We start from the raw sequence: 14613 nt of genomic DNA on the forward strand, positions 1-14613 counted from the left end.
CTCAGCGACGCGACTAAAATTGCGAATAAATCGCCGATAAAAATTAGAGAAGCCCAAGAATCTCTGAAGGTGCTTCTTGGACACCGGAGTGGGCCAGTCTACTACTGCTTTGACTTTAGCAGGGTCCGGTCTGAGTCTACCCTCCTCAATGATAAATCCTAAAAAGGGAATGGAGGATGAGTGAAACTCGCATTTCTCCGCCTTCACGAACAGTTTATTTTCGAGCAATCGTTGAAGGACCAACCGAACCTGCTGTACATGTTCGTCAAATGTCGATGAATAAATTAATATATCGTCCAGGTAAACGAAGAGAAACCGACCTGTCATGTCCCGAAAAATATCGTTAATGAAGCCCTGAAAAACGCCAGGTGCATTAGTAAGTCCAAAAGGCATGACAAGATACTCAAAATGTCCGAGAGGAGTGTTGAATGCGGTCTTCCATTCATCCCCCTCTCGGATGCGAACTAGATGGTACGCGTTACGTAGATCGAGTTTAGTAAAAAACTTTGCGGACTGTAAGGGAGTAAAAGCAGAATCAAGGAGTGGAAGAGGATACTTATTCTTGACAGTAATCTGATTAAGAGCACGGTAGTCTATACAAGGCCGTAGGGACTTGTCCTTCTTTTCGACGAAAAAAAATCCGGCGGCTACCGGTGCGGTCGAAGGGCGAATGAGGCCCGCAGCTATTGATGTGTTTATGTATTCTTCTAGTGCTTTGAGTTCGGTGTTAGACACCTTGTACAAACGGGTCGATGGTAAAGCCGCTCCGGCTAGCAAATCGATACCACAATCGTAGGGTCGGTGGGGGGGGAAGTGAGAGTGCTCTATCCTTGCTAAACACCGCTCTTAAGTCATGGTAGTTTGTGGGCACGTTTGTCAAGTCTATGTTCTCTATAACGGCGGTAGGTGGCGGTGTGTGAGATCCTGCTGCGGAACGAAGACAATGTGTGTGGCAGGTCACACTCCAATTAATAATGGCCGAACGAGGCCAGTCTATGTGCGGGTTATGCTTATGTAACCAGGTGATCCCCAGAATGACGGGCGCGGACCGTGATGGCACAATAAAAAAAATTATTTTCTCACAATGATTACCAGACAAGCGCAGGTTGATTGGCAGGGTCTGGTGGGTTATGCTGGCTAATAGGCGCCCATCAAGAGAATACACCCTCTTGGGCACAAACAGTTTTACAACAGGAATCTTATGAAGTCTCATGAACTCAAAATCCAAAAAGTTATCATCTGCTCCTGAGTCAATGAGAGCGCAAATGTCTATTTGTTGGTTAGGCCAAGAAAGAGTACCTTTTAGTTGCATTCTGCCTGCGGCCAACGAAGGAGAACGGCGACCTCTGGTGGACGTGTCCTCTGGCGAGTGAGGGCGCACTCGTGGCCGTGCAGCGGGGCGCGGTAGTTCCTTACAGTGGGAGATGAGATGATCAGCGGCCCCACAGTATAGGCAGAGTTTGAGGCGAAAGCGGCGTTCCCTCTCGGCGGTGGTGAGTCGGCGACCTCCCAGTTGCATCGGCTCATCTATCTGCCACGAAGGAGAGGTGTCTTCGGGAACGAGATGCTCCGTCATGCAGATGGCAGGTCTAGCAGGCGCTGATTGGCTGCTAGGTGGGGCTCGTCTCCCTCGTAGATCCCTCCTCTCTTCCAATAGGCGGAAATCGATCTGCACCGCCAGCTCGATGAGATCATCCAGATTCGTCGGAAGTGACAGCGGGATCATCATGTGACGGATCTCGTCCGCGAGACCCAGGTAGAAGGCGTCCAACAGCGCCGCGGGACCCCAGTCACAGTCGGCGGCCATGGTGCGGAACTCGATCGCGTAATCTGCGACCCGTCGTGAACCCTGTTGCAGCCGGAAAAGGGATCTAGCTGCCTCTCTACCTGGGAGTCGTCGTTGGAAGATCTGCCTCAAGGATTTGGAAAAGTTTGCATACGTGGAGCTGGAGGCGGTCTGACGGTTCCATTCTGCAGTTGCCCAGGTGCCAGCACGGCCTGACAGGTGGGAGATGACAAACGCTACCTTAGCCCGCTCAGAGGTGAAAGCGGAAGCGTTTAGTTCAAAATGTAGTTCACACTGCGTCAGGAATTGTCTTACATCTTCCTTTTCTCCGGAAAAACGTTCGGGTCGGGATAGCCGCATGTTGCTGGTACTGGCGGGTTGTGTAGGTTGGGTGGATGCCTGGTCGGGCACGGTGGTCGAGGTGGGAACGACGGTGGCTAGCAGCATATTGACTCGTTCCAACATGGTGTCTTGACGCTCCGACAGTCCCTGTAGACCTCGGCTCAGGTGGTCTAGCTGGTCCCCCTGCTGGTTGATTCGTTGAGCCTGGCCTTGCAATGCTCTTTTCCAGGCATCTGTCTCTGCGGGTTCCATAGTATGGCCGGAACTTTTCTGTTAGGATTTGGTGGAGTGGATCCCAAGGATGCAGAGACGTGTTGTGTACAATTGTTCTTCCTTTTATTTAGGAGGAAGCACAAAGTAACAAAACAAAGGTGATGGTAGATTACACACCAAACTAAAAGCGCTAGACAAGGCTAGGAAAAATACTTCATGAAAGAAGTTAATATAAGGACAAAAGTACAAACTAAAAACGCTAGACAAGGCTAGGAAAACATACTTCATAAAAGAAGTTAATATAAGGACAAAGTACAAACTAAAGACGCTAGACAAGGCTAGGAAAAATACAGGCAAACCTTAGAGGAATGGTACACGATGAACTAGTGAGTTCTCTGGCAATATCAACAGGTTTGCAAGCAGTGACAAAGTTCCGGCGCTCACAGGCCGTCAGCAGCCAGGTTAAATAGGCTGCTTCTAATCTACGTCAGGTGTGTGCTGCTGCCTTGCGCCAGCTGCACTCCATACTGTGGACGAGAGAGAGAGTGAACATGGTGTGCAGACAACAACAGAACTGAGCAAGGAAATTTCAGATTACCACATTTTATTTACAAAAAAAAAAAAGTATGGCCACTCAGTCAACATTGACAACAACATGGCAATATATTCTGTAACAATGTAAGCATTTAAAATGTTTAACATTTAACGAAATTAAAAGTAGCTTATTTGCTTTTTAATGTGCAAATATAAAAGTAAACATCCAGTGCAAATCTTAAGAGTAAAATCCCCAGTGTTAAATATGCAGTGTTGACATGAATGACATCTATCAGAGTTATTACAACAACAGCTGGAGTAAAAGGCCCCCCAGTGTTGGTGTTGATTTCCATGGTTAAAGGAGACAGTGTTCGAGGTACTCTGATTAGCCCCGCCCTCCAGCCCCTCCTCGTGTCCACACCCTGAACAATTTTCTGGATGTTTAAGGACTGTGGTAAGTTGCTTCTCCTCTCTTACTAAATCAATTATTTGTCATTTGTAGCATCATGTCAGAATTTACTTTATATTGTTGCTCAATATGTAATGAAGTTATTTGTGTACGGTTTTGTATCTAATAAATATGGTATTCTAAAGTGAATGTTAGCTTAAATGTTAGGCACCTCAGACTTGGTTTTTGCGCGGGATGTGGGACAATTTCAAACATTATGTGAAATAGAATATTTAATATGTAAATTGTACATAATTATATACTGTATAAACCTGGAAAACTTATGTTTTATTCACTTATTCACAAAATACTGGTTTTCACTGTAGTATAGTGATGTACATGTACATTGATCCCTGTACTTGAGTACTTCAAATGCCTAATGGAGTGCTTCAGTACTTATATCTTAGAATTATCATTTTATTTTTATTTTTATATATATATATTTTTTTTAAATGTTTTTATTTTTCTAACTTTTAATACGAGGGTTTTTCGACCACGGAGCACAACATTAGAAGAGTCATTTTAACACGTTTGTTACATTTACGGGAAACATTTAAGCCCAAAAAGACATTATTTTTGCACCCAGTGCAAATAAGGCAGAACCTTTGTCACAACAGTGGAAGCTAAGTATGTTAGCCGCTTGGCTAACAGCCCTAACTAGCAGACGAGGCTGGCAGAGCACTGGGCGGACAGGTGAGTTTACCGTCGCTGCCACGAAGCGAAAGGGGGAACTCGTATAAATACCACAGTGTTTCTATGTCTAATATCAGGTTAGTGTGCCGGGTCATTTTGTCATTGTATAATCTTGTGACGATATGCTCCGTGTGCAGGCTGGGAAAGGGAGAGTTAAAAGATGTCAAAGTATTGTAAGGACGCCACTCGCGCCGTTATCAACAGGTGACAGCCTTTAATGAATGTCGTAACCCGACTACTGTAAGCTGTATTCAACGCCAAAATAAATATATAATAATGAACGCACAGAAACCGGCTTTTACTCTGTTCTTCGTTACACACACACACCAAACTTGAACCTCCCCTTGCAGGGCCGGCCCGTGGCATAGGCCATATAGGCAAATGCTAAGGGCGCCGTCCATCAGGGGGCGCCACGCCAGTGCCACAAATGTTGGAGAAAAAAAAAAAAAAAGAAAAGTTGGTACTATTATTTCTAAATACAAAAAATAATCCCACGTTAATTAAAATGCAAAGTAAAGCCTATTTAATAGAAATATTATTTGTTACAACATTACTCCCCCCCCTCCCGCGCACGGTGCGCCCCCTCCGTTCCCGTATCATGACTCTTTTTGGACGTCACCACATCAAAAAATCAACACAAGATGTCAAAACGGCCAAAACTGTCAGGTGCCCAAGGAAGAAAAAAGAGAAAAGAAGAGGAGTAGAAACGAGAAAAGACAGAGGTAGCAGGTAGGTAACGTTAGCCTACATTAAATTATTTGTCTGTTACAGAATGTGATAGTAACCTGGCTTGTTAGCATTAAGCTAATGTTACATGATTCGGCAATTGCTAATCAATAAATAGCTAGTTCTGTTTTAACGTCGGGTTAATATTGTGGAGGGGGCTAAATTGTTATGGAAAAATAATAATGTAACGTTAGGTAATTACAGTACTCCCACCTTACATTCCTCAGGTATTAGATCTTTTAAGCAGGTGTTTTTTGTTTACATTGTTATTGCCTTCTGGTTAGCTAATGTTTGCCCTGCAGGTAATAGTCACTTTTCCACCCCTTTATATATTAGGTATAGTTGTAAGTAAAAAAAAAAAAAGGTCAAAGATAAAGCTATTCGGTTTCTTGTGAGTATATACACTTCACTGCCGATGTGGGGGGCGCCACCTAAAATCTTGCCTAGGGCGCCAGATTGGTTAGGGCCGGGCCTGTCCCCTTGCTCTGTAAACTGCATGTAACAATTGGCTTCAAGTTTATATCAGAAACCAGAACATTTTTAACTATTAAATAAACTAACATAGGGCTCAGTCCGTTACAGTATAGATGCATATGCATATACATATATATATATATATATATATATATATATATATATATATATATATATATATATATATATATATATATATATGTATATATATATATATATATATATATATATATATGTATATATATATATATATATATATATATATATATATATATATATATATATATATATATATATATATAAGTATTAATTACAAATGCATTGCAGTTCATAAAAATAATAATTTAAAAAAGGCTGCAGTATCACATATACCCAGAACTGTGATACGTTGACTTATTTTCTGGCATTCTAAATGAAATGTGCATGTGGATGGATCTTTATTATGTTGCTCTAATCCTGCTTATGTGCTATATACTTTCTACAGGGAAAATGCTGGTAAAAGTGAGAGTGGGTGATGTCCAAAACGTTGTTAGAATAACAGATCCAAATTTGTCGGACTTTTTGAATGCAGGTAGGAATTTGATATTGTGAATGTGATGTTTGCACACAAGCTTTAAGTGTGCTATGAGCAGAGTTTGTACACAGCCTTGAATGTCTGGAAATATAGTGTTTTCCAGCCAGGTTTGAAATCAGAATCATCTTTGTTGGCCATGTATGTAAAACACACAAGGAATTTGACTCCGGTAAACTGTGCTTTCTCTGAAACAATGAACGAAAAAATAAATATATATTTATATATATATATATATATAAATGTGCTGGAAAATGCTGGATTGACTTTATGATGGCCAGTGTCAGAATTTAAAAATGGATAGTTTGATGTAATTGTGTTGCTCCCGGTGTAAGCATCAAATGTTGTCATGCAGTATATATATAGATATATATAGTCTATTTAAAGCTTTGGCTTCTTTAAAAAGTTTACATTTTATCTTGAAAGTGCTGGAAAATAGTTTGAATGTTGCTCCTAAAAAGCTGTATGTTAGTTAATAGCACTGTTTCAATTACATTAAAATTCAGTTAAATTTAGTTATAGAAAACTGCTCTCACTTTATAACTAATGGTAAGCACAAAGTTTATATTACCGGTATAACTCAAACAAATGATAAATGGGTTGTACTTGTATAGCGCTTTTCTACCTTCAAGGTACTCAAAGCGCTTTGACACTACTTCCACATTTACCCAATCACACACACATTCACACACTGATGGAGGGAGCTGCCATGCAAGGCGCTAACCAGCAGCCATCAGGAGCAAGGATGAAGTGTCTTGCTCAGGACACAACAGACATGACGAGGTTGGTACTAGGTGGGGATTGAACCAGGGGCCCTCGGGTCGCGCACGGCCATTCTTCCACTGCGCCACGCCGCCCCTAAATGATAGGTTTGCATTCCAAATTTAGTGTCTGTAACTGGGTTTCCATGACAGATTTTTTGCAAAATAAAAGCAACATTTCTAAATGACGACAGTCTAATTGCTCATGAAATCTCATCCCGCAAGAATTCGCCATAGGAAGATGGACTCTCCTAAAATCCATATAACACTCCGTATTCCTATGTTGTTATAACACAAAATGGCTTCAAACACTCACAAAATGCTACAAAAACCCATAAAATGACTTAAAAAACACACAGAATACTACAAAAACCCATAAAATGACTTAAAAAAAACACACAGAATACAACAAAACCCATAAAATGACTTAAAACACACATACAATACCCCCAAAACACACAAAATACTCAAAAAACACACAAAATGACTTAAAAAACACGGAATACTACAAAAACCCATAAAAAGACTTAAAACACACATACAATACCCCCAAAATACTGAAAGAACACAAAATGACTTAAAAAACACAGAATACTACAAAAACCCTTAAAAAGACTTAAAACTCACATAAAGTACCCCCAAAACACTACAAAAACACACATCAAAAACACAAAACTCAGAAAATGACTTAAAACGCACATAAAATACCCCAGAAACACACAACATGACTTAAAAAACTCACAACATGACTTAAAAACGCAATATACTCAGAAAATGACTTGAAACACATCAAATACCCCACAAAAAACACACATAACACTACAAAAACCCATGGAATGACTTAAAAAGCACAAAATACTCCAAAACACACAACATTACTTAAAAAACACACAGAATACTACAAAAACCCATACAAAGACTTAAAACACACATAAAATACCCCCAAAATACTCCAAAAACACACAAAAGTACTTTAAAAAACACACGTATTACTACAAAAGCCATAAAAAGATTTAAAATACACACAAAATACTCCAAAAACCAATAAAATGACTTAAAACACACAGAATACTACACAAACCCAAAAAATGACTAAAAAACACATAAAACACTCAGAAAATGACTTAAAACACACACACAAAACACACAAAATGCTTTAAAAACAAAAATAAATCTACAAAAATACACAAGATACTTTGAAAACACAAAACATTACTTAAAAAACACAAAATAACTTCAACACATGTAATTACTAAAAGAAAATACAACAGAAAAACCCATACAAAATGACTTCCAAAAATACACAAAATACGGCATAGCTCGGTTGGTAGAGTGGCCGTGCCAGCAACTTGAGGGTTCCAGGTTCGATTCCCGCTTCCGCCATCCTAGTCACTGCCGTTGTGTCCTTGGGCAAGACACTTGACCCACCTGCTCCCAGTGCCACCCACACTGCTTTAAATGGAACTTAGATATTGGCTTTCACTATGTAAAGCGCTTTGAGTCACAAGGGAAAAGCGCTATATAAATATCATTCATTTCATTTCATTTTACTCCAAAAACACACAAACTGACTTCAAAAACAAAATATGAATAAAACTAGTAAAACTAATAAAGGTCACATGGTTTAAAGTGTGTTTCTACTTCCCTGGTTACAGTGTGTGTATGGACTAAGAGTCTAGTTACAGTTCAAACACTTTTAAAGACGGGAATTTAGGGTTTGGGCTGTTGTTGAAGCAGCTCTCGCCACAATTTTGCTCTGGAGATGTGGTGACAAAAATAGTGAGTAACCCTGGTCTAGGCACTATTGAGCGTAGGTGGCCAGAGCACTAAATCATGAGGTGTGTGTGTAAATATTTTTGCTTCATTGTTAATGGCGAGGTTACTAAACAATCACCTGTTAGCTTACCAGCGTGAAGATATGCAAATAAGATTACAGTTATCATAAATCATCTTTCATTTGATGTGTTTTTTGAATTGAGTGTGCAATTTCACATTTGTTGGCCCTTTTTTTTGGTAGCCCTATTTGAAATGATATATAGGAGTATCAAGTCATTAGGTTTTTCTAATGATCATTGTTCTTATATTTGTGTGTACAGTATTTGTTTTGACTGGGCCTTTCAACTTTGGCTGTATGTTTCGCTTCAAAATAACTGATTTGAAACTCATTTTAAAAATATATCAAATGACCTGTCGGTTTCTGCTTTTTTTCTGTTTCCTAGCATTTGGCAAATTCGGCGTCCCAGCTGTAACAGAAGGTGTCAAAGTTGTTGACAGTTCAGGGACTGAGATAGATGATGATGTTTTTGAGGAAATTGTGAAGGATCCATCCACTGGGGTACTAACCATCAAATACGAAACAGGTTTGTTACCGCTTTAAATTTGTAAGCTATATTAACATTTTTATTCCAATAGTGAGAAGAGGTCAATCTTTATTTATAATCAAGCTAAGTAACTTTTTTTTTCAAAGCAAACCGATGTTCTCCATTAGATTAGGTGTGGCTTTATGAACAAATTGTGTCCAACATGTCTTCTTTCTCCTTTTTGCAATGGTGGTTAGAATCTGTCTCCAAAGTCCCAATCATCCGTTTGTTCATGGGACTCAGACACAATCATCCTTGAAGACACTCCTACCAGAAAGCGTGAGAGGCTGGACTCTGAAGCTGTGCAAGTAAGACTAATGCTTTTATTGAACAAGGATTCAAATGCTTCCAACAATGATCTTAAATTGCATCGTATGAGGGCTATGTTTAAGTTATGTCCAGATTTTAACATTGTATTGTACTAAATATAGATTTCTTAAACTGTTTTATATTTTTGTTTGATATTTTTATTTCAGCTGGTGAAATCCATTCTTACCAAGAAATCGGGTGGAGAATATATAATAATTGAATACAACCGAACTAAGTCCTTGACAGATGAGAGCAGAAGAAAATTGGTGAATATACTGGCAGCTGAGATGACGGAGAAGAATGGGTAAGTTGTTTATTGCTTTTGATTGGCACATGTGTTCTTATTTAGGTTTCAGAGTCATTTTAAATCTAAAGTAAATAATAAACATTTCATGTATGACAAATAAACTTGAATGTGATTTTTTTTAAGTACATCTCCATCTAGACAGGTGAAGGAAATGTATGCACAAGGAATTGTGAACTTGTTCCCCAACCTCAGAGACCCATTTTCCAAGAATGGCTATGTGAGTTACACACTCTTAATTGTTGTTATAGTTTTTATTTTGAGTCGTCCCAGAGTATGTTGTGACTAATAGTGCCTATTTTTGCAATTCTCTCAAAGGAACATTTTTATGATAGCAACAGTGGTACTGGGTACTTGTCCTGGAGAATTACAACTATTCAGAGATGCAGTGCTAAAGAAAGGCGATCATCATTTGGAGGTAATCCTATATTATTCTTGAAAAATGTATTGAATAGAATAGTCATATGAGCACTTATTGGTTTTGTTGCAATGCTTTTCAGCCAATAACCAAACATTTTTTCATAAACGTTGGGTCACATCCAGCCGACAAAGTGTTTTGAACTGTATGTGATTGTCATGAGTAGTATGTCCCCATATTGTTTAGCTTTGGCGGAAGGACCATCCGATGAAGACAAGTCGGGAGGACCAACTGTTGGACGAGTTACCCAATTCATTCCAGAGATTGTCCTGTCTGAAGATGAGTGCAAGGAAGCGATGTCACTGATGAAACATTCGGCTGACGTGGACATGGTCATCAAAAAGATGAAGCTGACATTTGCCCATCGGCATAACATGGTCCTGGACCCACAGCAGTCAAGCAACATTCTATCTTATTTTCCTCGTTTTAAAGACATCAAAGGCTTGGTAATTATCTCATCAACATTTTCTGTATTAATGTTGTACAACTATTGCACATTTTAACTGTCGTTTACTGTGTCATTTTAAAATTGGTACCTAACTTCCCACCACAGGTTGAACAGGATTTTGTTCTAATGTTTGGAGAGGATGTATCGGGCAAGTTTCTGGAGAAGTGGCCAACCACATTCAAAAAGAAGATCATCCAACAATGCAGAAAGCTTCCCTCCATCACTGAGCTTGAGAAACTCCTGATGGCAGCTGACCCTCCTGAGGATGGGGCTGAAGTGAACGTTGACTTTGGTAAGATGTTTGTAAGGATACATTCATTTAAATGAGGAAGCATGTTCAAAATGCGGACTTACAACCATAATTAGAACAAAATTCCAAAGTCTTTGGCCTCACCAAGAAGATTTTTTTGAAAAAAGGAGCTTCTTCAGGTGTTTTTAAAGTGCCATATTTTTATATATAAATAAATAAAGTAATGAAAATGCCACTGACCTTGCAGTGTATTAAATTAAATTGTTGGTCCACATTTGAAGTAGGCTATCAAACTTGCTCTGTTTCAGGTTGGGACAATGACCTCTCATCCATTTTGCTGCTCTTACACTTGATCCCACCGACTGCTCTAGGTCGGAAGAGGCCAGGAAAAGTTTCTGCATCCCGGGCTGAGAAGCATCTTGTGGTCTTCAAGAAGGTTTGTATTGTTCTCTAATAAAGGATTTTTAGTTTACAATAATTGATGTAATCATTTCTACAATATAACCACAACCATGTCGATTTTTTTTCTTCTTCTCTCCATAGACTGGAACAAGCATCCAAGAACATCTTGACACCATTACTACCAGCACTCAACCCTATCTCCTGGCTGTTGGAGTGAGGAAGAATACAATCCACCAGTTCTTCATAATTCTCGACAAGGATGCCATACCTTGCAGGTCACACTCCTCTTTTGGTGCTTTTGATGAACTGTTTAAAGCACACTTTGTGTTTGCAACATCATACCACACCATGCTCCACAACATGTACACATTCATCCAGACTACTTTGTACAACATTGATGTTGGGAAGGTCAAAGAGAGTCCTCGTGTTGCTGAAATTAGGACAAGGTTGCTTCTGTAATGTTTGACTTTTGTCTTCCACCATTAAGTGTTTTGTTTGTCAGGCTGAGTTCCCGAGTTCAAACATGCTTGTTCGTCATTTACGTTTAGTTCACGGCTACCTGTCTGGAAAAAATCTTAACCTTAAATGCGTTCAAACTGGATGTGGTGGTGTGTTTGGTACTTTCTCTGGTTTTAGGAAGCATTTGAAAACAAAACACTCAGAGTGTACTGAACTACAGATTGGCACCTATGTTCACTTAAACAGGACAGAAGAGACAGTGTCAGTTCATGTAGATGAGTCAGCCACACCATCTGAACAGTCGAGACAAGCTAATAGGAGCAGTCTGGATTTGTGTACCACTGCTGTTGCACAACTTAAGGTAGCTGGATTAAGTCAGTCTACTATGAATGGTTTTGTCTCATCCATGGAGGAAGTGTACAGAGTACCGCTGTGACTTCATTGTCTGTTCAGATGTGGCATTTGACATGCCTGTGTTTTGTAAGATAAAAAATATTATTGTCAAAGCTGATGATGTATTACTCTGTGGGAAACTGATGGAAACTGTGTTTTGAGGAGCATTACCATGCCTATAAGGTCAGGTTGCATCCAGACAAAGTTGTTAAGGTTTTGGACATAAAGAAACTGCCTTACTCCAAACCATTTGATGTTCAAATGGCGTATGGAACATCATGTTCCACATTGTATGTTGTCCCATATTGCCTTTTCATGCAGACCTATGGTCACCCTTTCTGTATTCTCTCCCTAAAGTTGATTGTTCTGCCTGACAAAGAAATAAAAGTAATTAAACGTATGATATTGTATTACTGTGTTTTGCACTCACTTGCTATTTACAAGACAAAGTTGTTGAGACTTAATTTGACACTGCACAAGAGTAAATCAAGTAGAATGAGCACCATTTTTTTTTCAGAAATAGTGTGAGGTTTTACAAACACTGCAATGTTAAAACATTTTTACTATTTACTAAATATTTTTTTTCTTCACTGCAAGGGAGTGAATAATCAACATATTATGAAACCTTATCAGAGTTATTTGAACATCAAAGCAGTGTTAATGAGCAAATACATTTAACTTGGTGTACATTTATCACCACAGAAGAGTAATTTATCAACACTACTCAAGAGTAATATTTACACTAATCAGAGTTAAAAAATAAGTTGAACAACACTCTACAGTGTAACATTTTTTGACTCTATTTAGTGTTCATTTAACTATAAATTTAACACTATGGAAAGAGTAAATTTAACACCAGACAACACTACAGTGTTACAATTTCGGACTCTATTTAGTGTTCATTTAACTCTTTAAATTTAACACTATGGAAAAAGTAAATTCAACACCAGCTCAGGTTAGGACCATATAGACTCGGGAATAGTGTTAAATTGAACTCTTTAAGTGTTGATTTGACACTATGGAATTTACTGTAGCCGCTAGCAAACAAGAGTATGACCATAATAGAATTGCTTGTCAATGAAATTAATTCAATGAAAGAATGTCATACTTGAATAACATAAAGTTGAAATAAATGATGAAGATAAAGATTGTAAAAGCCAACAGGGGTAAAAGTTAGGACCACAGTCCAGATTGTGTAGGACATACTTGCCAACCTTGAGACCTCCGAATTCGGGAGATTCAAACTGTCCTGGATAAACTGAAATTCTTGTTTCCATTCGTTTTGGAACTTGCAAGCGTATTTCTTCATCTTACTTGTCGTCGGCGTCGCCAACTCGCCATGGCTGTATCTTCCTCGTTCTTCTGCTTCGTCTCCTTGTGTGTGCAGTTGTGCACTCTCTAAAAGCCCTAGATGTTATAATGTGATTGGGCAGGCACGCTGTTTATATCGTGGAAAAGCGGACGTGAGAACAGGCTGTCGACTCGTCACTCAGGTCTGCATGGAGCTGGAGGGGGCGTGGCCTCCAGCTCCGGCTAGAAATCGGGAAAAAATCGGGAGAATATTTGTCCCGGGTGGTTTCGGGAGAGCCGCTGAAATTCGGGAGTCTCCCGGGAATATCGTGAGGGTTGGCAAGTATGGTGTAGGGGGGGATAATATATGTTAGCTAACTAGACAATCAGATGGACAGTGGCTGTACAGTATTATACAAGTCTACATTTAGTCTAGCTTCAAGTAACAATATTCAAATACTAACATTGTTGGGTAAGACACAATTTGCTTTTATTCTGAATCCAGTGAAACAGATTGGTGGTTTTAGCTGATATAAAGACTTTCAGGTGTTTATATATGTTTATGTTGAAGTATTTGGCAGACGCTTTTATCCAAAGCGACATACATCAAAATTACATATAAAACAATGACTGTAAACATGATCATTTAAGGGAAGAATGTAATAGAAAACATCAATACAAAGTGTCAAGAGAGAATAAACTCTGTGCTGCTGCAGCAACAGAGATACAGTCTATAAGATATATAGATATCTAATGTATTCATACATTGTTTATGTAGCATGTATATATAACCTCATCATATTCTTTCTTCAACTTCAAATAGCTGACCCTTCTCTGGGATTATATTCCCAGTTTTGATCTGGGAGGTCTGCTCACTTATAGCACATAAGAATATTCTATTACTGTTAAGCAAACTATGAATAATAAAAGATGTGTCCTTTATCATAGCTACACGTATGACAAAAAAGCGTGTGAAAATCAGTGGTATTCAGTGAGGTAAGATGAATGAAATGTTCATTGCTCCTGCCAAATGGATTGCACTGATCACCACTCCAAGATGGCGGCCCCGCGTCTCGTCAGCGCCAGTAGGCAGTAGCGCTCCATGCTGCCTACCCTTAGAACATGTCTATGCTCCCCGGTACAACTATTTTATTATATACTATTTACTTATTCTGAAAATAAAAGTAAACTTGTCCATTTTACATTTTCAAAACAAAGACATACAACTCATTTTCGTGAAAATAATCAAATATTTAACAATGTATTGAAACAACAGTAGCATTAGGAAAGAGAAAAAAGAAACAAAATAAATATTACACTCGTGATACTTTCCCATGTTTTCTGAAATTGATAATGTTTGAGGGATTCTAAAAAAGGGGGGGAAAAAACAACTTTAAAAAACAATTGTCATGTGTAGTTTTTTAATTAGAAA

General features: G+C 38.9%; 1 protein-coding gene across 1 annotated transcript; it reads left to right on the top strand.

Annotated features, from left to right (window-relative positions):
• The first annotated feature begins 5664 nt into the window (after positions 1 to 5664).
• LOC133570650 (uncharacterized) lies at positions 5665 to 11498 on the top strand. Its single transcript, XM_072916555.1, has 10 exons — positions 5665 to 5787; positions 8768 to 8908; positions 9106 to 9216; positions 9385 to 9521; positions 9648 to 9741; positions 9840 to 9939; positions 10126 to 10385; positions 10493 to 10679; positions 10946 to 11073; positions 11181 to 11498. Exons 4-10 carry the CDS (start codon positions 9505 to 9507, stop codon positions 11496 to 11498), a joined length of 1104 nt encoding a protein of 367 aa, XP_072772656.1. The 5' UTR covers positions 5665 to 5787; positions 8768 to 8908; positions 9106 to 9216; positions 9385 to 9504.
• Positions 11499 to 14613: the final 3115 nt, after the last annotated feature.

This window comes from Nerophis lumbriciformis, linkage group LG28 (genome assembly GCF_033978685.3).
Source record: "Nerophis lumbriciformis linkage group LG28, RoL_Nlum_v2.1, whole genome shotgun sequence".
Taxonomy (NCBI): Eukaryota; Metazoa; Chordata; class Actinopteri; order Syngnathiformes; family Syngnathidae; genus Nerophis; species Nerophis lumbriciformis.

Coding starts and splice junctions, on each gene's coding strand:
- LOC133570650 (XM_072916555.1), top strand. Junction 9,742..9,839: donor CATTTTCCAAGAATGGCTAT/GTGAGTTACACA, acceptor ATTCTCTCAAAG/GAACATTTTTATGATAGCAA. Junction 9,940..10,125: donor AAGGCGATCATCATTTGGAG/GTAATCCTATAT, acceptor CATATTGTTTAG/CTTTGGCGGAAGGACCATCC.